Genomic DNA, 24942 nt, shown 5'->3' on the forward strand with positions numbered 1-24942 from the left:
GCTTCTCTATCTCATGAACTAACTCAAGTCCAAGTAGAGAAAGAGACTTATTAAAAAAACAGAAACATAAGCAACAAAATAAATAACTTAAACAAGAACAACATAAATCAACTAAACCAAAACTAAAATATAACAACTAAAGAAAACCAGCATACAAACTAGCATGAGAACAGAGGAAAGGCAACGAAACCTGAAAACCTCACCGGCAGAAATCCAACCCAACACCGAGAACAATCGTCAACGGCTACACGAAGAACCCCTCACTGACCCTAACCGTGGATACGCGAGGAAACCCTAACCTTAACTTCACCTTTACCGCCGAGAATTAATTAACGAAATTCCTTTCGACGGTGGCGTTAAGACTAGCCTTTGGTTCTTGATTTGTTGAGGCAAGCCGCAAAACACTTGACGATGAACCCAAACAAACGGAACCACCGAAGAGAAACCCTCAATTCTTCACCACAAACCCAAAAAATGAAAATTAAACAAACAGGGAAGGGGAAAAAAAGGAAGGCTGGGCTCGCCGGCGACGGCTAGGCGGCGAAGCGCGCCAGTCGCCGGCGAGCAGGGAGTGAGAATAAGGGGGCGGTGGAAGCGGTGAAGCCTTAGTTGTGCGATATTAGATTCGTGTTAGTCTTCCATACAAGGGTAAAGTCATACTTGATTGAGGAGGGGGGCTGGTATAATAAGCGCGATTGAGGAGGGGGTAGGTCTAATCTGCATCCATGCTACTTCAATTAGTGTAAGTAGGACAAATCATTAGTAAGACGAAACACTGCTAGGGGCTAGGGCCATGGCCCTTTTAGGCCTCAACTAAGCTTTGCCCATGCTTCCATACACAAGGTTTATGATGCATAGGCACAGCGCTAACGCATATGTTAAGTCAGGCCGTGTTGGAAGGTCCCTTTAATAATGCTTAGGTGTTTTATTATTTGGTTGAAGTTGAACAAGTCGACTTGTTATGCTCATGCCCGTATTAAGAATTGATCTCTATGCACAACTCTCATCCGAATATATTTAAACTTTACGTTTCCTAATACTCCTTCAATGTTCTTAAAGTGCTTGTTTGAGACTTTTGAGTTTTAACACCATTTACCTAATTAACTTTTATCAATGCTAGAAAATTATTCTGGTGAGAATGAGGTATAACTCAAGTAGTTAGAGCTCCCCTCCAGCCTCCAGGCTCTAAGTGATCTTGGAATCGATTTTCATCACTCGGACTTGTGGCTCTTTAAACACCAATAAAAGAAAAAAAATTATTTCTTGTAAATACTAGTTAATATCGTTTCAATTTTTATGTCGCTGTCTTGCTGATGATGTTGTGTTGAGCGATTTACTTCTAATAATTCCAAATCGTAGTTGAATAGTACTCGTAAGTCGTAACAAATCCAGGGCCAACAACGGGGCGGACTGACTCGTGTGAGTAATAATTTATGAACCGAACAAAAAGAAGAACAAATTGAAAACTTTCACCAACTCTTCCTTCATCGTCTCTACCATTTCCAGAAGAAGCTTTAAGCTCAACTACATCAATGGCGTCCTTTCTCAAATCTTCAGTTCTCTCTCATCTGCGATCTCATCCTCAGGTAATCTACAATTCAATCCTTCTCTTCTTTCCTAGTTTTTCAATTTTATTAATTTTTTATAATCAAATGCAATTCATGGGTTGAGCGATTCATAATCTTCATTGCAAATAACTTTTCTGGAAATTAGGGGAAAGAGAGTTTGTTCGCGCAGCCAAGCCGGAAATTCCACATCGACCTCGGCGAGCGTGAGAAAGCTGTATGTCTCTCTCTCTCTTTGATTTTGAATCAATATTGTTATTTCTTCAGATTCGTGGATCATTTTATGAAATTAATAATTGGTTAGAAATTTTGATTGATCAGGTCTAATAAGCTTCTTGCTGAGTTGCTGCTGTGTGAAATTGATTGAATTGGGTATTATTTGGAGCTATTGATTGTAGAATCTCGAATTGAATTGAATTGGGTTTTAGTTACAATTATTGATTTTTAACAGTTTAGCATGGATATAAAATTGGTTACATCATAGATGTTTATTGGAGGGTTTGACGAGGATACGGAAAATTAGGTTTTGGAAAATTAGTGATATTAGTAAATTGATATATGTCTCATACTCTTATTTGACAGTACCATTATTTAGGAATGTACTTGCATAATTGGTGTTTTGAACCTGTAGAGACAGCCATGCTTGCTTGTTTGTTCCATGGTATGTCCAACACTCTAACACTCCGGTATCCAAAAAAATTCTGAACAGACCTTTCCATTCAACGCCCTAGATGGCGGGTTCATTAGATTTTACCTTTTATGTAAGGCTAACCCAAGCTTCTACATCCTTTGCTTCGCTGTAGCCAATGGGGCTTGAGAAACTCAAACACTAAGATCATCAAACATAAAGATCATTACCAAGTTTCAGCCAATTCAATTAGCATCATAAGCAATGATAAGCTTGCTTTAAAAGGCACAGTATATACTGGTGACTAGAGCTCAAAGGGTCTTTATGTCAATTTTAAGGCGCAAGGTGTGAGGCATAGGTGCATGGATCATTGACTCTAGGCATAAAGGTTTCACTAGTATACTTTTAAATAGTTTGACAACATTTTGTCCATTATGAAACATTAACTTGCTATCATGTTGCTGAATTGTAGTTCTTTACCTCAATTAGCAATCTATATTTAATATGGACCAGGAAACGGAGAATAACAGAAGCGTTTGATTTGGTTCACATGATTCTTCTTGATGCCCTTACCTAATATGGTCCAGACTCTAGAGTTAAGTGACTCCATGAAAGGTGTCTTGGCTCTTGAGGCTCTCTTTTTAAAAATCAAGGCAGTAATCCTGCCCTTAGAATAATATCTAACCCTCCCCCTCATCCAAATTTAACTCAATTAACAATTCTTATATGAAGTACTTGTCAAGAGTCTCAAGACTGGACTCAAGAGTAAGTTGTATCTAGCGGAAAGTTGGAAACTACAATTGGAATTGTGGACTAGGATTTATATATGTCTTTGATTTTGAAATGGCTATTCCATTGATAGTACTACGTGACCTACTTTTTGACACAATTTACATACTTCACTTTGACCATCATTAATTAGTTATCTATGAAGTACATAGAAATTAGTCATGTTGGATCTTGTTAGTTACTGAACGTATATTTTTATAAAATCAACTTTTTATAATTTGTACTAATTGGGAGTTAGCAACAAAGTTGATATTAAAGGGGAAAGTTGTGTATTGGCAAATGTGCACTTTTAAAATGGAATAATTAAAAGAAAGTAGGGATGTATAATACTTCATATTAAATTGATATCTTAATTTACACTTACTATTGCATTAATGTTATAGAATGACTTTTATATATGATTTATAATTTGCTTTAGAGGAAAATTTTGATTTACCTTATACACTATCATGGTGTTTGACTTGTTATTGGTTTGTGACCTTGTCGTTAACTAGAATAGCAGGTTTACTGGCACTGATGTAAATTATCTTTGATCAAGTCTCACAGTTTGTCTTGTTTATGCAGTTATTTTCATGTCAATCCTATATTTGCCTATTTATATGACAATGACACCTTAGGAAACTGTTTCGAGTATCTCAAAACTTACTAAAACAACTAATCTAGCTTTGTTGGAAAAGAAATCAGGCACAAATTTAATAGATTGTTTGACGCTCAATAGTTTCCAAAATTCTGCTTCTTGTGCTTAGTTTTTATTTTTTCTTGAGTGTCATTTGAATTTGTGTTTGTCAGTTGCTGATTAGTGACCTAACTTATGCCATAGTTTGTTAGTTTTTTTATTTATTTATTTATTTTCAATGTCGACGGAAAAAAAAAGCCTGTTTACAACTATGCTTTTTTCATAACACATCAACTTGATATGCTAGAAGGTATTAATCTACAACATTTTATTTGTAGAAGTTTTATGGCTAGAAGGATTGAATATCCATTATAATTTGCTGAAGAACTTTAGAGCATTTATTTTCTGTTGCATACTGATTTAGTTATCTAATCTCCTCACAGCTCTTGGAAAAGGACCCAGCATTGAGCCGGTTCAAGTCGAGTACACAGACTGTAAAGAGAATTAAAAAAGCAGGAGATGTTCTCACGATCGTTGTTATGGCTGGTATTCTTCTGCTTTCTACAAGTACTTTGAGACGTGCTGTTGTTTTATTTGGGATTTTTCCTTTCTTTCTTCCTTTATTTTGGTCTTTATATTATTTTTATTACTATTTTTTTTTTTATTTGGGAGGGGGGGGGGGGGGGCAGTGGTAAGCTGCTGTGAGCCTGTGACAAATAATGTTGGATAAGCAACAATGACTTGTGCACTACTTACTATCTGAAATCTGAATGAGTGTGTTAACTGGCTGACTGTATTAAATCTTATGCTGCAAAGCCATGTGGCTGTTTCCGTGTTGTTAAGATTGCTATTGTTTCACTTGCACCTGAAATTTTCCCCTCCCTGATTGTTATAATCTGTTTTAGAACAATTGTTCTTAATTTTAAACTGGTAAAATCAGAAGACGAAGACTTTTATTAATGAGCTTCAGAGCTTGTAAGCACTTGAAAGTTATTAAAACAATATAGTCCACTATGACCTTTTAACTTGTGTCATCTTTTTAATCATTATTACTTCTAAATTAATGTTACTATTAGACTATTGGCTTAGGAGATAGGATTGGGTTGAGTTTTGACTAGATAATTGATTAATTATGGTACCCTTGCTCTTGTAAATAGAGTTGGTGGCAATGCAAACTTTTGGAATGATGAAATCGCCACTCTGGATAATGGCATCTGAACACTCACTTTTATGTTCTGCTTCTTGCTTATTTAGGCGCTTGGTTCTTTTAGGCTTCCCTTCCCTAGGATTTTTGTGCATTTCCGAGTAGTTATATGTAAATCAGGGACCATTCTTACCAACTGAAAGGAACTCTCAAATATCTGTCAAAAAGTCATTTTCCTGGTCTTCTTGCGAGTTAATGTGATGCTGTCATTGGAGTTTGCTGGTCTGGCTTCATCTTGCGCTCTAACCTAAAAGTGCCTTTTGCTGTCTTGCTTGTAGGCTGTATCTACGAGCTCTATGTTAGGTTTACTACCCGAGAGGACTCCAGGAAGCAGTAATGCTGAAGTGCAAAATCAAGCATGAGTTTTTTTGTTACATTCCTGTGATTATGGCTGGTGCTATCTGGTTGCTATTAGTACCTGAATAAGTAGGCCCAACTAAGTCATCTTCAACTGCTTGTAGCATACATAATTCTTTGGCACTAAGGTTCTTTTCTGTATTCTGAAATTTACAGCTTTTTCCAACATCAATCATAAATAGTTTTCCGGTTTGAAGTATTGGATGAACTGATTACTGCTTGTTTGCCAAAGAAATTACAGAATGAACGTGTTTCTGGTTTCTATTATTGCTAGCAATTTAACGCAGCTTGGAACACAGCTTCAAACTAAGGTTTATGTTGTTGGCCGTTGCTGTGTTACATGCTAAAGGTGAACTCATGATTTATGTTGAATGTTTTATTTTCGTCTAATCTATTTTGCTATGTTCAATTGTTCAGCATATTAACCATAAAATTTCAAGTCACCAAGTCCTACGACTATTTATAAAAATTTCTCAGACTAAAATCTTTGCTTTTTTTGTTTTGAAAGTAGTGTACATTTCTGTTGAGTTGCATAACTTTCTCTCTGTGCAGATCTTATTCAATTGCATAATGGGTAACATTAGTAAATTTGAGTACTTTTTTGGCCTTAATTATACTGGTATGTGCGACTAGGGGTGTTCAAATCCGGGTACCCGGGTTTTCGGGTACCCGAAAATCCGGGTACCCGGGTTTTCGGGTACTTGATAGCTTGTCCCATGTCCCGACCCGAATAATCCGGGTACCCGGGTTTCGGGTACCCGGATTATTCGGGTCGGGACATGGGTACCCGGATCTTTTTTTCTTTTTTTTTTAAATTAACTTTTTACTTAATATTATGTATTTAACTATTTATCCTTGCTGTAATTTAATTTATTTTAATAAAAAACCTGCTGCATTTTTTTTGTAATTCAAGATTTTCAGATTTTATTTTTTGTAAAAACCTGCTTTATTTTTATTTTTTTTTTGTTAAAACCTGCTGCCTATTATAAGAAACCTGCTGCACTTTTTTAATTTTGTAAAAATCTGCATGAACATATTCAAATACATGTCTTAACATAATTAAAGTACTAATTAAAAGCTAAAGTTTAGGGAAAGTAATTAGTTACATAATTCCAAACTCACAAATTACAAAGTACAATAATAGAACAAAGCCACAATGCAAATCAAATAAGCTTGGAGGTCATGTTTCACTTGTGAGATCCGAAACTTCAATTGTCTCATCAATAATAATTGTTGGTTGCTCCAAAACCAAGTCTTTAATTCCTACAAAACCAAATAATGCAAAAAAATAATTACATATCAAATATATTATGTATAACATAGTAAAATAAAGTAATAGATAAAGTTAATTAAATCACCTTCTTCTTCCATACTTTCCAACTCAAGCAAATTTTCCTCTATAGTAATAGGGACACTAGAACTACGCATCCAATCTTGGCCACAAACAAGAGCTTCTACCATTTTTGTGCTCAAAGAAGTCCGAAAGGAATCTAGAACACGTCCTCCCGTGCTAAAAGCGGACTCGGAAGCAACGGAAGAAACCGGAATAGCAAGAATATCACGAGCCATAGTCATAAGTATTGGGTATGTTTTTCCTTGTCCACTCCACCATACCAAAATATCGAAATCTACATCACTAGGCTCTAATTTATCCCCTAAATACTTTTCCAATTCGGTCATTCCTTTGGAAGATGAATCATTACCACTTTCCCTTACAAAACTATCCCTTAACCGAGATACATTGTTAAGACCCTTTTTTTGCTCTTGTCCACCTTTTTCACTTTGACTTGTAGAGGCAAGTTTAGAAGAAGATGACTCTACTTTTTGTGCATAAGACTCATATAATAAATTCAATGCATCTTGAATGCGTTGACACAAAGTATAGGAACTACTAACATCATAAGAATTACGCACAATGTGCTCCGTATACTTCATCTTATTCCTAGGATCAAGAATCAATGCAATGAACATCAAAATATTAATATTATGAACATTTGCCCAATACTTGTCAAATTTCAACTTCATTTGCATTGCCATTTTCTTAACATCATCATTCGGGTCATTAACATAGTCATATATTGTGTACCCAATATCATAAATCTCCTCCACAAAAGTATTTCCCGTCACATAACGGGATCCGGACAACTTCAAAGTAGCATTATAAAAAATTTCAAGAAAAGGCAAGAAACTTTGAATTTTATCCCAATCCTCATCATCCGGAGCACCCCCTACCGGTTGCTTCATAAGCTCTTTAGTGTAAGGAGAGAACTTTGTTTTCATATTCTTAAAGGCTTTCCTAAACACTAAAGCACTCTTAAGCATCAAATAGGTGGAATTCCACCTTGTTTCAACATCTAGGCAAACAAGACCTTTGGAAGTGATTTTCTCCTCTTCAACACAAGACTTGAACTTTTGAAGCCTAGAAGGAGAAGACCTCACATATTTCACAGCAGCTCTAACTTTTAAAACAGACACATTCACATCTTTCAAGCCATCTTTGACAACCAAATTCAAAATATGTGCGGCACATCTCATATGCAAAAACTCAGAATTCAACACACACCCATCCCAAAGATTAAAGATTTTTTTCAAGTATTTTATAGCCAAATCATTTGAGCTAGCATTGTCAACTGTTACAGTTAAAACCCTCTTTACATTCCATTCTAACAAACATTTTTCAACAGATTTACCAATAAGCTCCCCAGAATGACCAGCAACAGGACAAAAGTTAATGATCCTCTTATGCAATTTCCAATTATCATCAATGAAATGAGCAGTAAGACACATATATGACAAATTTTGACCCGATGTCCATGTATCTGTAGTAAGACATACTCTAGATGACAAATTATTGAAAACGTTCATTAACTCCTTCCTTTTCTCAATAAAAAGACCATAACACTCCCTTGTAATTGTAGCACGCGAGGGAGTAACAAATTCAGGACAAGCAACTTTACAAAACTGACGAAAACCTTCACGTTCAACGAATGCAAAAGGCAGCTCATCTACAATCAACATCTTAGCAAGTGCTTTTCTAATCTCATCATAATTATATCTCCACAATTTAGGAACACTAACAGTTTGAACAGTCCCATCGGTATTAATCTGTGTCCTAGACTCAAAATCTAAGATTGTTTGAGTTTTATCTTTGTAAAATGGAGCTTTTTTACACCTTTCAGTGTGTCTCTTCATGCCATTAGTTCCATTTAAACTTTTACAACCAATTACTGTTCCACAATAAACACATTTAGCATGATCTACATCATTTGCAAGCACGCAAAAGTGATCCCAAGCATCAGAGGTTTTTTTCTTCTTACCTCCATTGTTTTCGGCTTTTGGTTTTTTCCCCGCTCTCTTCTTCTTATGCCATGTTTTCGGAGCCTTCTCCAAAATTTCTGCCTCATCACTATCATCAGATCTTTGGTTCCCAACTGTTTCATTTGAATTTGTCACCATCATGTCATTTGAATCTGACATTTTCTGGTAAAAAAACAAACATACATAAATCAGTCCATTCATTTTAAAGCTGAAAATTACATTGTACAAGACTACAATGTACACTAATCACTTATTCTGTCAATGCCTAAATACCGAATTGATAATCTACATAATATCTTGAAACTAAAATTCAGGTCACACATGAAATAATTCAAAATAATGCACCATTATTCGAGCAAATCAGCATAAAATAAAAATGAAAAATAAAGATAAGAACAAATTCGAGCATGCATGTATGAATTTGTCATCTAATTAAACACCATAATACACTATCAATTAGCACGAAATACAGTATAATACACTATCAATTAGCACGAAATTAACATGAGAATAGAATAAACACCATAAAACACTATCAATTAGCACGAAATACACTATAATACACTATCAATTAGCACGAAATTAACATGAGAATAGAAATTAAACACCATAATACACTATCAATTAGCACGAAATTAACATGAGAATAGAAATTACCTGGACTGAAGCCTTGAACTCGCTGAAACTCGCTGAAACTCGCTGGACTGAAATTACCTGGACTGGAACTCGGATCGCTGAGAGAGAGTGAGGGGAAACAAGAAGAAGGCAGTTTCGTGAGGGGGAAGAACGAAGAAGGCAAGAAGAAAGAGTTGAGAACCGCAGGATGAGAGAGAGAAAGAGAGGAAAGAGGGAGCGGCGGTGAGTGGGGAAAACCTAATGTCACGAAATTAGGTTGGGGGTGGGTCTGAGTGTCTGACTGTCTGAGAGAGTGAGAGGGTAAATTTTTTTTTTTTTTTTTTTTTTAATTTTTAATTCGGGTATGCGGGTACCCGTTTCTTAAAAAATCTGCCCCATATCCCGACCCGGATTGAAGGCAGTTTTCCCGGGTCGGGAACCCGACCCGCAAAAACATGATTTTTTAAAAAAAATCCCATCGGGTAGTTGCCGGGACAGCGGGACAGTGGGCCGGGACATTCGGGTCGGGTTTTTTTGAACACCCCTATGTGCGACTGTCTTGAAGGGTCTCTATTATACCTTAGTTTGATTTTTTGGGTTTTTCACGAGTTCAAACAACAAAAAAAGCGTATGATTGGTATTACTCCGCATGATTTTTCATCCATTTTGAAAGAGATTATCGGTTTTTTTTTTTTTTTTTAACGCTGCTTTTTACGAGTAGTTGTGTTGGAACACATAAATCGTTAGTATCTCATTTTGTCGAACATTTTTTGTAAACAACCAATAAAAACATCTAATTTGTGTTACTTGGTCGGTATTATATGGGTTAGGGCCTGTTCTCATACGTATATTTTCAGTTCAGTTCAGCTCTAATAAGTTCAGTTCAGCTCCTAATTTCCTTCTCTTATAAAATATTCATTTAAGTTCAAATCAATTCAACTCTAATAAGTTCAGTACAGCTCAGCTGAGTTCAGTCAATGAGAACAAACTCTTACTCTATTAGTACTGTTATAGGGGTTACTTTGTCCGGCCATATGGTATGGCTTACAAAACGCGGTCAGATATATAATTCTTCATACAAGTATAATTTTTTGGCTATTTTGAGTTGTAAATGATGATTTTTTGGCTAGCTTGAGATGCCATTTTATAACCATAATTATAGACATAAATTGATAGTGAGTACATTGTTGCTAAAACTAGGTTCATATCATGCCGCCTTGTCGTTTTGGTCATAAATCTTAGACATGAGGTCCAGAAGTAGCAAGTTTCTCTCTTTTAGACTGCTGGCATAGAATCTAATTTTAAACGAAAATTTGAAGATTAGAAATCAATTCAAATGCAAAATGAAGAGCTACAAAGTGGAAACAGCCTGTTCTACAAACTTGTGATCGGAAATCAAGTGGATCTTTGTCTTTAACTGAGAGCAGGCCACCTGAGAGAAGGCCCCTTCAACTTTATGACTTCATCCTTGTAACGTATACCTTTTTCTTTGTATGTTTCATGTGGCTTAACACTCCTAACAGCAGCAGCAAACTGATGCGTTCTTGCCTTGTCGATTCCAGCACAGCAGATTATGTCAGGTTTAAAGCAAAACACACGAACATCAGGCGGAACTGGCAACTCAACTTCATGGCTGTAACCCAGTTTTAGGCACAAGAGGCGACCATCTGCTTCAGCTCTGGCTTTGTAACCAAATCCTAATAGCCTTAGAATTCGGAAATACCTTGCTTCCATTTGATCTCACTAAACTCAAAATTAACCGATATTAGAGGTTAAACCATACACAAGTACAAACACAACCAGTGCATATTGGTTAAACATGGGTATTGGTCAGGTTCCCAAGCTAAACTTAATCGGAGTTACTACACTTTCAAAAACCTGTAAAAGTTGATCAAAGATTAAAATTTTTCTATACCAAAAGTTTGAACAAAGTTACTTTATTCTACATTATACTTTCGTTCCACTTTTTGTGATTCTAAAACAAGAAATTAGAGAAAGAACACAATACATAATCTTCAACAAGCATTCTAACTTCCCAAGTTCCACCACTCACCAGTCACCACAGAACGAACATATTAGAGAATAGTACATATAATGAATCAATAATTAATCATACTTATTAATATCATGATGATTGTTAAAACTGATAACAGAAAAGGAAAAACATTTTTTTCATTGTTTTTTTTTTTTTTTTCTTTTGGTGTTTTGTTTTTATAAAACCTAAAAACTAAAAACGAAAAACGATGCAAAACAAACTCTATTACAAGATTACAACTTTCATCAAGCTAGAACACTTGTACGAATACATTATTTATTATAAGCTAGAGTTACTATTTTCGACCTTTTTTTTTTTTTTATAAACTCAAGTTCTATTTTTGGATATCTCTTACAATTTCATAAAATATCTTAACCAACTAATATCTTCACTCTTTCTTACTTTATCTTTTTCCACTCCTTCAATGGTCCATACTCCCTCTCACACCACTTTACTTTTCTTTTCTTTTTTTTTTTTTTTTTGACAAGAATAAAATAATAACCTTATCTACTCTACTATCATCTCATTTTATCAAATCTCCTAAAACTCCACACAATCTCATCTCTAGCTTATAAAAAAAAAAGGGAGTACATTATCAGCAGAAGGTTTAAGGTCTTAATTAAAATGCATACATCAGTAAAGGTGTATTCTAATCATCTGATTATCACTTATTTAATTTTAAATCTTTTTAAAACTTATTTTAGTTGTCATCTATACTTGGATAACCCTTATTAGAACTTATTTTTTCCTAAACTGAACTTATCTAAAAATAAGTTAATTAGGTGAAGATTAGACTCTAACTCACTTTTATACTCCCCCCATTTTATTTTATTTTATCCATTTGGAATGTCTCAATCATAGAACTAAATCTTTGACCAATAATCGGACTAGTTCCAATATAAGACCAACTAAAATTCCCTCCAATTTGCAACAATATTTGTGCAAGTTTAACTTTTCCATGTACTTTTGTTACTTTCGCTCTCTACTTTTTTGTTGTCAATTTACCTTTTCAATGTACTTTTACTATTTTTATTTGTATTTATTAATTCCCGTGAAAAATGCCCATAAGACACTATTAAAAGGGGATTGAGGGAGTACAATTTTTCAACTTTAAAGCATTCTTGTACATCACATCATCATCCGTTCATCACTAACTAGAAGAATAGTGATTAAACTATCCTTAAATAGTTGATCACACATACTAGCAACTACAAAATCATAACAACTACAGTATTTAGGATTAAATAATTAATCAATATCGACAAAAAATTGAAAAAGTATCATATTATCGATCAGTAAGAATTAAGTGCTACCAAAAAAAAAAAAAAAAAAAAAAAAATCCCATCAAAATTATCCTTTTGATCAATCTAAAATCAAATCTATACTTAGTATTTAAAAACTCAAACCACAATCATTCATATGTCACATGTCCTCACAACTTATTCGTATGCCACATGTCCTCACAACTCACTCATATGCAAATGTTACTTCCCTTACCTTTTCAATATTAAAAAAATTAAATTAAAATAGGGAAATTCTCAATGGTAGCCCTCTGTTTTTGCTTATTTCCAATGGTAGCCAATTTTTATTTCGATTATCTTTGGTAGCCATATACTTTTATAAATTCTCAACCGTAACCTTAATGATATTTTTTTCGTTAAAATTCAGTTAAATCAAACATGACTAAAAAACTAAGGTTAACTTTTTCAAAAAAAAAAAAAAATGTAGTGCTTGTAGTTAGTACCCAGAGTAATCCCCCTCCATTTTCATTCCCCTCTTTCCTGAGTTCCTCTTCAAAAAAAAAATTAGAGTTCTTGATTCTCTACTCCTCATGGATTAGCACCATTATTGGATAATTGAACATCAAAGCCACACCCTAATTCAAGCACTAAAAATAACCGATTCTTGGGTGAGGTCTTGATGGGTGATCGGTTTCGTGGGAAAGGGAGTATTTTTCATGGGTGGGGTTTTGGCGGATGTTGTTTTTGTGGGTTGGGGGTTTCTTGGGTAGGGTCTTGGTGGGTGGCCAGCTGGTTTCGTGGGGGGATTTTCGTGGGTGAGGTTTTGGTGGGTTGTGGTTTTTGTGGGTGGAGGGTATTTTGAGTGGGGTTTGGGGTTGGCGATGACCGATTTTGGGGGAGGTTGCGGTGGAGGGGATGGAGAGGGGGTGGTTTTTTTGCTGTGGAAGGTGTTGCTGGTGGAGGGATTTGGGGTTAGTGCACGGTGGCAGGTGCCTGGCAGCCATCAAAGATAAGGGAATGATAAAGAATATGGTTAAATAGAGATATAAGGTTAACCGTGGTTAAAGTTAACGGTTATTTAACGGATTTAGACTTAATAAGGCTACGATTGAAAATTTATAAAAGTATATGGCTACCAAAGATAATCGAAATAAAAATTGGCTACCATTGAAAATAAGCAAAAATAGAGGGCTACCAATGAGAATTTCCCTTAAAAATATTACATAATGTTAAAGTCTTTGTACATTCCGTAACTTGCACATTTAAGTAAGAAAATGAAGTGTTTAATTTCTATCATGATAGAATAAAGTTGAATTAACTATTACATAAACATATGAAGTATAATAAAAATAGTCTTATCTCTTAAACTTAAAATATAGCTTAAACTAATATGTCATTTTATATTCTACAATATTCATGTACTCCTTTGGAGTATATATACTTAACTAAATTAATTATTCTTTCTCAATTATATATACTTAACCAAAAAAAAAAAAGTTCTCACAACATTTACTTTTAAAGTCATGTAACAATAACTTCGGAGTTTCAACTATTGAAAAGCATACATTTATATAAAAATAACCTATATTATAACCCGTGCATTGAACGGGCCAAAATGCTAGTTAATTATGGCAATTCATACGTGAGAAGTTAAAAAAATCAATATAAATTTCCAAATCTAGAATTACTGATTACTAGGCAGTAGTAAGCTATAAAAAGAAAATTAAAAAAAAAATAAAAATAAACGGGTGAAATTGTGATCAATATTGGCTTACCGGAAGACTGTTAGGCAGTGTCGAATTGCCGGTGAGAAGAAGTGAGGATTTTAGGGGTTTAGGGTTTAGATACGGCAGGAGAAATGTTGTAAATTTGTAATTAAACAAATCCTGAATCAGTTTATTTTAATTGCGTCATTTGACCTAATAAAAGTGTCAACAAAAATCACCCAAATCGGCAAACCCATATCATTGATTTTATTTTACTTGCGCCTAGACCTGTCAATCGGATCGGTCGGGTCAGGTCGGGTCACTTTGAGTCACGAGTCATTTCGGGTTGGGTCATAATATATCCTAACCCAATGTTTCGGATTTTTTTTAACGCTACTTTTTACGAGTAGTTGTGTTGGAAGTTGGAACACATAAATAGTTAGTATATCATTTTATCAAACATTTTTTGTAAACAACCAATAAAAACATCTAATTTAAATCCAAATGGTTAAACTAGTTACTAGGTGAGATAACCAACAACCAAACAAGTTTTTCATATATGATCAATTTTCAAAAAAATTTTGTCACCAATTAAAAATCGATGGAGTATGCTAAGGGCATGTTTTATTCAGCTTAATTTCAGTTCAGTTCAGCTCAGTTCAGTAAATAAGAACAGACCCTTTAGCCATTCTATACTTAATTGGACAAATTAGGCTTCTTAGTTACGAATATGTCTTTGCTTACTAATTGTAAGCAATCAATGACAAAAGTAAATTAGTAGGACATACTTCGTATGAATGATATACAGTATAGGCCTACTTTCGGCTTTATGATGGGGGGGGGGGCGTTTATAATTTTTAGTCACACTTCTTGATTATTATAAAGTGGCAATATGGCATTAGTCCAATCTAGCTACTACGGGTATCTATTAACTATTACTAAAACAAAAGTTTGCTGACATTATACACCCCCCTCTCTGTCCTACGTGTCACTTCCACATTAAAAATTTTCCCGCCATTTTGTTTTATACAAGTTGCATCAAATTATAAATATTGTATTAAATAAGATAATAGATAGATAGATGCATATTATAAACTATAAATATGGTTGTATCAAATTGCATTAGATAAAGTTTGTTTTGGTGTTGGTTGCCTATAATTACGTAGCTATCTATCAAATTGTATATTGTTCTAAATTCAAGTATTATACACTATTAGATAATTAGATAACATCCATTAGTTAAAGTTTGTGAGGATAAGTGTAAATAATAATAATAAAAAAAAAATTAATAATTATACTATGAATATGAAACTTTATCTAATGCACAGTGATCATGTGGAGCATTTGCTAATATATATTTAAATATGAAACTTTATCTAATGCACGGTGATCATGTGGAGCATTTGCTAATATATATTTAAATGTTGTAACTTTTTTTAACATTGTGTGTCTTATGTATTTGAAGGTATGAAAATATTTGTCTTCCACATTTCAATTAACAATTTAAATTTGCTCGATCATAGTGATGTCAATTATTATGATTATTCGGTATTAACGTTTTTAATCATGCACTGCACAACAATATGAGTTCATTGAAAACATAACTCCAATGAAGGAAAATATGACAATTAAGATATGAATAATACGCTTATGGAAGCCACCAAACATTGATAATCCAAATGACTTATAGTATTGAGATGGTATTTCTCGATTAAAAGGTATTGATAATATATTCAAAATAAATACTTAAGTCAAATACAAAACAATTAATATAGAGATTAGATACTATCGAATTAATGCTAACTTATTTTTATACAATATATACTCACATCTTTTACTGTAAAATTCATCTAAACCAAAATGTCCAATATGTTATGATTTTTTTTTTTTTTGACGGGCCAATATGTTATGATGAGTATAAGAAAGTACGACTACTTTTATTTTTTTTTTATTACTTCAACATATTAATTTGATTATGAAATATATATATATATATATATATATATATATATATATATATATATATATATATATATATATATATATATATATATATATATATATATAAAAGAAGATAAGAACAAGTAAACTTTTAATCTCACTAAATAAAAAACACATGATAATGATTAATTTCAAATAATAATATAAATTTAAATTAGGTAAAATATTTATCATCACCGTGCAACGCATGGGTACTAAACTAGTTCTATTTATAGAAGGATTTTAAAATACAATCAAAAGTTTAAGGGTCCGTTTGGTATCGCTGTGGTTTTCTGTTTTTTGGTTTTTTAAAAGTATATTACATATGTTACATAATGGATAAAAAAATATTAAGACTTATTAAAATCATGATAATTTTGAAAACTGGCAACAAAAAAGTGAAAACACCTTTTTCTTGTTTCTTGTTTCCTGTTTTTGGTTTTTAGTTTTTTTAAAAAAAAACAGAAAACTGAAAACCAAAAATGATGCCAAACAAGAAATTAATTCAGTTTAATTGATATTGTGCTTACTGTTTAGGTGAATTCCCACTTTGTAGGATTAATTAGACTTTTTTCTTTTTCTTTGTTTACAAAGAGAGTTACAAAGGGGTAAAATGCTGTACAAGGAACTCGATCTCAATTTTTGGATAACACGACTTTTATGCTTTCACTTTTTTTTTTTTTTTTTTTTTTTTTTTTTTTTTTTTTTTTATGTATCTTTCTCTTCAACTACATAAAACTTGGAATCATCTTCTTCAATTTTCCATTTCCAACTACATTAAGCTCAAAAGAACTCGATCATGGTAGAAAGGAGTAGATCAGGTTCAGGTTCAGGTCGGGCCACTTTCAGTTGAAGTTATAACGGTTCGTTCACCTTTTCGGATATAGGTCGGGTTCAATTCGAGTTAAAATCAGTTCGGGTTCAATTTCAGGTTCGAGTTGTGTTGAGTCGGGTTTGGATGGGTTAACGAGATGGTACATTCGGGTTCGGGTTAGTGTTGAGTCGAGTTCTGGTTCAAGTTCAATTCTAATAACTATCGATGTGGTCAAGTTGAACTATATAATTACGCCATCCATAATTTGATCAAGCATCATCAAGATTTTATGAAACCTATATACGAGTAATAGAGAACAAAAGTTAAATAAGCTGAACAAAAGATTTTATTAAATCGGATTGAACGTTTACAGAATTATACTAGTATATAAGCTGAATAAAAGGTATATAAAATATTATTAAACCTTCCATGAATCGGGTCCATGTTTTAATTGAGTCGGGTACTAGTTCATGTTCGGATTGTTTCGGGTCGGATTAAATTGTTTGAAGGTTACTATCAGGTCGGGGCAGGTTCGAGTTCAGGTCATAAAGTATTGGATCAAATGAGTTTTCGGTAAAGATCAGGTCAGGTTCAAGTCAGGTTACAAGTCACTAATTTCACCCCATTGTTCGAGTACAGCCTAGGTTCAAATCTTTGTCCGTTAAGGTCAGGTTCTCAGGTCGGGTCAGTTTTTGACAGCTCTAGCTATAATCCACACTTTTTGAGGTTTCGGGGTTCGGTGGCAAAAAATGTTCAGACCCTAGGGGATATATCTCGGAGTCATATAATGCTGCTTGAAACCACATATGATCATTATATGTTATCATAAACGTACGTGGTAGGCTTGAATTTACGAAATCAATGCAAGTTGTGAACGGGTAAAATGACCGTTGAAGGGTATATTGGATGTATGGTTCCATCGACCCAATTGGACACCTAGAGGGTATTAGAGACCGGTAAACATCTCGACAATTTTTATTTTCGAGTGAAAAAAGGTAAAAAAAAAAAATACAAAATTGAAGGCTACAATCCAAGTTTTTTGAGGAAATTTTGGGGTTTTGGGCCGGTAGCAAAAAGCCTTGAGACCCTAAGAGATACATCTCGGGGTCAAATAATGCCGTTTGAAACCATATATGATCATTATATGTTGTCATACACGTTCGTGGTAGGCTTGAGATTACGAAATCGGTGCAGGTTGCAAACGGGTAAAATGACTATTTCAGGACATATTGGATGGTTCCACCGACCCAATTGGAATCCCGGAGGGTATTAGGGACCATGGTAAACATCTCGCCAATTTTTATATCCGGGCGAAAAAAGGTCAAAAAATTACAAAAGCGAAGGCTATAATCCACGCTTTTTGAGGAAATTTTGAGGTTTTGGGGCCGGTGGCGAAAAGTGTTGAGACCCTAGGGGATATATCTCGGTGTCATATAATTCCGTTTGAAACCATATATGATCATTATATGTTGACATAAACGTCCGTGGTAGGCTTGAGTTTACGAAATCACTATAATTTGTGAACGAGTAAAATGACCGTTTAAGCGCATATTTGATAATTCCACTGACCCAATTGGACTCCTGGATGGTATTAGAGACCATGGTAAACATCTCGGCAAATTTTATTTCCGGATGAAAAAAGGTGAAATAAATTACAAAATCGAAGGCTATAATCCACGCTTTTTGAGGAAATTTTGAGGTTTCGGGGCCCCGTGGCGAAAAGCCTTGAGATCATAAGGGATACATCCCGGGGTCATATAATTCCGTTTGAAACCACATATGATCATTATATGTTGTCTGTGATGTCCGTGGTAGGCTTAATTTTACGAAATAACTTCAAGTTGTGAACGGGTAAAATGACCGTTTAAGGGTGCATATCCTTATTTTGATCATATGGTACTAGCTTTTCATTTTCTACAATTCATTTTTAATTCACCAAGGCTTTTTTTCTTTTTCTTTTTTTTATTTATTATTTTTTATTTTTTTAAACGGATAATTCACCTTGGCGACCTCTATTTCACATTTCTTGCGACTTTGAAGGGTGCACGGAGTCTTAGGCAAAATTTGTTTGTGAGTGTAAGATAGAGAGAGAAAAATAGGAACGCATGTGATGAAGAGAGAGATAGTGAGAAATGACAACCTTAAAAAGAAAGATCACATTAGTTGCAAATAATGTGTAGTATTCATTTTTGGTAGAAGTTGCAAAAAAATATGAAACGGAGGTAATATATGTTCATTTTTATTAACAATTATTCACTAATATATATATCTTGCTTTTGTAATCACCTTTAATCTAGACCTTATCTTTTTTTTTTCTTCATTCAATCTATGGGAGTATTTTTCCTCCTAAAGTTTTGTGTAAAAAAGCAAATGAGACTTTTATTTAGAGACCGAGAGAGTACACATCATAGTCACGAATGGCCTGCATCAGTGAATTCATTATCCATCAGCATCAAGAATAACACATTTGACTGGTTATCAGACAAAAATATAAGAAAAGAAAAGGAAAGGAAAAAGAAAAGTCAAGTTAAAGAAAGTGTTGAAATAATTGAGCTAAAGTTTGGTGGTTTAGATAAAATACATGACTGGTACTGGACTACTAGTGATCAAGAAGAAAAGTAACAAACTCATACTGTCAAATAAAACAGCATAGAAATGGAGGGTGAAACTTCAAGGCATGTCATGGTACTAACATACCCAGCACAAGGCCACATAAACCCCCTTCTACAATTCACCAAGCTTATGGCCTTGAAAGGAATCAAAGCCACCTTTGCAACCACTCGTTACACTGCCTCCGCCATCCAAGCCCCTGGTATAACCATTGAGCCCATTTCTGATGGTTTCGATGAAGGTGGGTTCAAGCAAGCTTCAAGTCTACAAGCCTACTTAAACTCTTTCAAAGTCATAGGTTCAAAGTCACTTACTGAGTTGATTCAGAAGTTCAGTAACTCCTGTTATCCTGTTGACTGTTTAGTTTACGATTCTTTACTGCCTTGGGCACTTGATGTGGCTAAGGAAATGGGAGTTTGTAAAGCTGCTTTTTTGACTAATTCTGCTTCTGTTTGCTCCTTGTATTGGTACCTTCATCATGATCTTCTTTCTCTGCCTCTGACACCTGATAGTTTTCCTCTGGTTTTGCCGGGACTTCCTGATCTTCAGCCTTCTGACTTGCCTAGTTTCATCGCGCACCCTTTGGAGTTTTCCGAGTATCTTGGATCAATCATGGAGCAATTTTCTACTCTGGAGGAAAATGATTGGGTTTTTATCAATACATTTGCAGAACTGGAAACCGAGGTATGCCTCTGATAATGTAGTCTACTGTAGTACTGTACTGTAATTTGATCCAACTATCAGAAATACTTTTTTTAAGAAAAATAATGAAGTATGAATATAAGCAAATGTGATAATGAGATGAAGTGAGGTTTCTTAACAGTGGTAAAAGAGGATCGAAAAAGTTCCAGTAATTTGGGATCAAATGAAGTAATAACCTGATCTAAACATGACTAATTTTGAAGAAGAGGTTAAATTATCAATCTTAGTTATTATCTTATGAAGTCGAAAGGTTGAGCTGTAGATTCTAGCTGAAACAATGACATCTGACTTGCTAGATTGGTATCAATATCGTAGAATTTACAAGGTAGAGTAGTTGATACTGCAGTCTGCAGAAGTTAAGAGTTTCCAATTCACTTCTCTGTTTTTTTGTTTTTTTGGTTCCTTGTTTCTAGATAGAAAAGGCGATGTCAGAGAAATGGCCATTGATGATGGTTGGACCGATGTTGCCATCTGCATACCTTGGACAACAAATGGAGGACAGAGAATATGGAGGAAGTCTCTGGAATCAAGCCACAGAAAACTGCTTAAGATGGCTAGACACAAAACCCTCTAACTCAGTAATTTATATCTCCTTTGGAAGCATGGCAGAGATACCAGGAAAACAGGTAGAAGAAATAGCCTGGGGTTTGAAAAACTTGGAAAGCCCTTTCCTTTGGGTTTTCAGGGAATCAGATACGAAGCTACCTCCCGAGTTTCTCTCATCACTCAACGATGAAATTGGAGTAGTTGTATCATGGTGCAATCAGTTAGAGGTGCTAGCCCATCCAGCCATATGCTGTTTCATCACACACTGTGGGTGGAACTCAATGTTGGAGGGCCTGAGTCTTGGTGTGCCTATGCTAGCGATCCCTCAATGGAGTGACCAGCCTATGAATGCGAAGATGATGGAGGACGTTTGGAAAGTGGGAGTGAGAGCTAAAAAGGGTAGTGAAGGCATTGTAAGTCGGGAAGAAATAGAGAGAAGTGTAAGGGAGGTTATAGCAGGGTTGAGCAGCGAAGAAATAAAGAAAAATTCTTGTAGCTGGTGTAAGCAAGCTGTTAGGACAGTAAGCAAAGGCGGTAGTTCTGAGTCAAATATAGACAAGTTCTTGCAGACGCTGCAGAAAAAAAAAGCAGCACAAAGCTATAAGTAGAGAGTAAATAATTAATGTGTACTTCGAATATGCCATATTAGTTGTACAATATGGATTCAAGTTTCATCTGAATCTACAATATAGAGCTTTCTTTATATATACAGTGGGGTGCTTCACTGCTTTTGACTGCAAGGATTGTCAGTGGTAAGTGTTGTTTAGACATCCTGATCATTCCTCAAGCTCTTGGAATCTTTACATTTTGCAAGATTTGCTGTCATTACACATTTCATCCTGTAGGGAAAAGAAGTTGGTCTAGTTACGGAGGGCAGAATTTGAATAAATCTACTTTAATTTAGCAGGAAATCAGATACCATAAGAGCTACTTAAACAAGACAGCTTACAAAAATAGAAGTGATTGTCAAAACACACACACCCACACACGCAAAGGCAGTAAGTTCGACATTTTATGATGTTTATAGCTTAAGATGGCATAAACTTGTAGGATTTTCTCAAATATTATATTGGGATGTGAATATTGAAGTATAAAAAATGCAAGATAAATTGATAAAGCGTTTGCGTTTAAGATATGGAGTACTATAATGAAAATGCTATTAAATTCAAAGCATTGATCTGACTGCAGAGTATACCTTCTTCCTTCTTGATGCAAGGATCTCTTCTATAGGCGGCCTGCCTGAAATTACAAATATGGAGTATATATTACTGTAATGTAAAGAATTATGAAAATTAGGTCTTATAAAACACTCTTGGAGTAATATTGATAGGTTAGTATGAATTACCTGTTATCTGAAGACGGTATTTTGCCCATACACCGTAAACTGCTTCTGCTATAGTTGCAACCTGAGCAAGAAATAATTCCCAACTAGCATTAACACAATATGTAGAATTAAATAGTCTGATGTACTGAGAAAAGATGATGCAGAGGACTTACAGGCTCAAATTTCGTGATTGCGTAAACCCATCCAAGGCCAACAGCCTCATACAGTTTCCTGAAAGCCTGCAGTCAATTTTATCAGTGAGTTTCTATGTTAGTAAAATGTGCCATACCAAATCACACTTCAGACATCACTGATTATTGATTAGCAATAGTAAAGCTCCTTATTTTTTATCCCTTTCTCTCAACATATTCACCTAATCATTCAATTCAAGTCATCACAATTCTATATTAAAAAAATAAAAAATAAATAAATAAAATTGATGGAATAAATTTTATTTATACCTCCCTCATACAAAGTGGGCAATCTCCATCATACAGCATTTTAATTTTCCAATTTTGATCATAATCTTGCTTCTTTTCTTCATCTTTGTTGGGTGTTACTGGGTTCAATGTTGTATCTTGAATAGCACGAATCGAATGTCGAAAAGCTTTAAATTACCCATCAAAACAATCATTTCTGTTAGAATTTACAATGTAATTTCATGGGTAATGATCAAATTCATTCCAAAATCAAGTTTAAAAATGAAATAGCATTATACCAGGATTGGTTTGTTGAAAAGGAAATGAACGTTGGAAATGAGAGGGAGTCTTTGAAGTTGCAAAAATTGCTGCTGATGTATGTAATACTGGGTTTGCTCGTCTTCTTCCTATGGAAATTGCATTTCTCAGCGCCATTTTTGAGATTTGTGTAGGAAAAAACTGATTTTTCAGGGGGTCTTTGATGGTTTGTGAATATTGTTATGGTGTTTTGGGTCAATGGTTAACATCTTGGCAATTTTTATTTCCGGGCGAAAAAAGGCCAAAAAATTTACAAAATTGAAGCCTATAATCAACGTTTTTTAAGGAATTTTGATGTTTTGGGCCCGGTGGTGAAAACCCTTGAAACCTTAAGGGATACATCTCGGGGTTATATAATGCCGTTTGAAACCATATATGATCATTATATTTTGTCATAAACGTCCGTGGTAGGCTTGAGTTTATGAAATCACTTCAAGTTATGAACGGGTAAAATGACCGTTTAAGGGCATATTGGATGGTTCCACCGACCCAATTTGACTTGCGAAGGATATTAGGGTCCATGGTAAACATCTCGGCAATTTTTATTTTCGGGCGAATAAAAGGTAAAAAATATACAAAATTGAAGGCTATAATCCACGCTTTTTGAGGAAGTTTTAAGGTTTCGGCGCCCGGTGGCGTAAAGCCTTTTTAGACCCTAAGGGATACATCTCGGGGTCATATAATTCTGTTTGAAACCACATATGATCATTATATGTTGTCTTAAACGTCCGTGGTAGGCTTGATTTTACGAAATCACTTCAAGTTGTGAACGAGTAAAATGACCTTTTAAGAGCATATTGGATGGTTCCACCGACCCAATTGGACTCTTGGAGGGTATTAGGGAACATGGTAAATATCTCGTCAATTTTTATTCCGGGCGAAAAAAGGTCAAAAAAATATAAAATTGAAGGCTATAATCCACGCTTTTTAAGGAAATTTTGAGGTTTTGGGGCTTGGTGGCGAAAAGCCTTGAAACCCTAAGGAATACATCTCGGGGTCATATAATGCTGTTTGAAACCATATATGATCATTATATGTTGTCATAAACGTCCGTGGTAGGTTTGAGTTTACGAAATTACTACAAGTTGTAAATGGGTAAAATGATCGTTGAAGGGCATATTGGATGGTTTCACCAACCCAATTGTACTCCCGAAGGATATTAGAGACCATGGTAAACATCTTGAAAATTTTTAGTTCTGGGCGAAACAAGGTCAAAAATTATAAAATTGAAGGTTATAATCCACGTTTTTTCACGAAATTTTGAGGTTTCGGGGCTTGGTGGCGAAAAGCCTTGAAACCCTAAGGAATACATCTCGGGGTCATATAATGTCATTTGAAACCATATATGATCATTATACGTTGTCATAAACGTCCGTGGTAGGTTTGAGTTTACGAAATTGCTACAAGTTGTGAATGGGTAAAATGACCGTTGAAGGGCATATTGGATGGTTCCACCAACTCAATTGTACTCCTGAAGGGTATTAGGGACCATGGTAAACATCTTGAAAATTTTTAGTTCCGGGCGAAAGAAAGTCAAAAAATTATAAAATTGAAGGCTATAATCCACGCTTTCTGAGGAAAATTTGAGATTTCAGGGCCCGGTGGCGAAAAACTTGAGACCCTAAGGGATACATCTCAGGGTCATATAATTCCATTTGAAACCACATATGATCATTATATGTTGTCATAAACGTCCGTGGTAGGCTTGATTTTACGAAATCACTTCAAGTTGTGAACGGGTAAAATGGCCGTTTAAGAGTATATTCGATGGTTCCACCGGAGAAATTGGACTCTTGGAGGGTATTATGGACCATGGTTAACATATCGGCTATTTTTATATCCGGACAAAAAAAAGGTAAAAAAAATTGCAAAATTGAAGGCTATAATCCACGCTTTTTAAGGAAATTTGAGGTTTTGGGGCCCGGTGGCGAAAAGTGGCAATATTGTTCAAGTATAGGTTGGGTTCAGATCATTGTCGGTCAAGGTCGGGTACTCGGGTCGGGTCAGTTTTTAATACCTTTAGGGTTTCAACACTTTTTGCCACCGGTCCCCGAAATCTCAAAATTTCATCAAAAAAGATGTATTATACAAAAATAACCCTAAAAGTGCTACTTTGGTTGGAGCCCATAACTTTGCGCCAATAAAATTTGAAATG

The 24942-nt window shown here is 34.8% G+C and overlaps 2 protein-coding genes and 1 pseudogene across 3 annotated transcripts; 2 read left to right on the forward strand and 1 right to left on the reverse strand.

Moving 5' to 3' along the window:
- The first annotated feature begins 1376 nt into the window (after window positions 1-1376).
- On the forward strand, window positions 1377-5575 carry LOC145602574 (succinate dehydrogenase subunit 7A, mitochondrial-like). The gene is made up of 4 exons (XM_081658763.1): window positions 1377-1586; window positions 1714-1782; window positions 4042-4144; window positions 5081-5575. Exons 1-4 carry the CDS (start codon window positions 1533-1535, stop codon window positions 5137-5139), a joined length of 285 nt encoding a protein of 94 aa, XP_081514889.1. The 5' UTR covers window positions 1377-1532; the 3' UTR covers window positions 5140-5575.
- Window positions 5576-18594: 13019 nt separating this feature from the next.
- On the forward strand, window positions 18595-21466 carry LOC145602610 (UDP-glycosyltransferase 74B1-like). The gene is made up of 2 exons (XM_081658794.1): window positions 18595-20162; window positions 20594-21466. Exons 1-2 carry the CDS (start codon window positions 19524-19526, stop codon window positions 21332-21334), a joined length of 1380 nt encoding a protein of 459 aa, XP_081514920.1. The 5' UTR covers window positions 18595-19523; the 3' UTR covers window positions 21335-21466.
- Window positions 21332-22952, reverse strand: LOC145602631 (uncharacterized protein At5g50100, chloroplastic-like; annotated as a pseudogene). Its single transcript, XR_014104579.1, has 6 exons — window positions 22769-22952; window positions 22512-22657; window positions 22224-22423; window positions 22072-22132; window positions 21922-21965; window positions 21332-21565 (listed from the first exon to the last, which is right to left on the reverse strand). The product of XR_014104579.1 is annotated as an uncharacterized protein At5g50100, chloroplastic-like (transcript).
- Between the last annotated feature and the right edge of the window lie 1990 nt (window positions 22953-24942).

Source organism: Chenopodium album, chromosome 2 (genome assembly GCF_948465745.1).
Source record: "Chenopodium album chromosome 2, dcCheAlbu1.1, whole genome shotgun sequence".
NCBI classification, from domain to species: Eukaryota; Viridiplantae; Streptophyta; class Magnoliopsida; order Caryophyllales; family Amaranthaceae; genus Chenopodium; species Chenopodium album.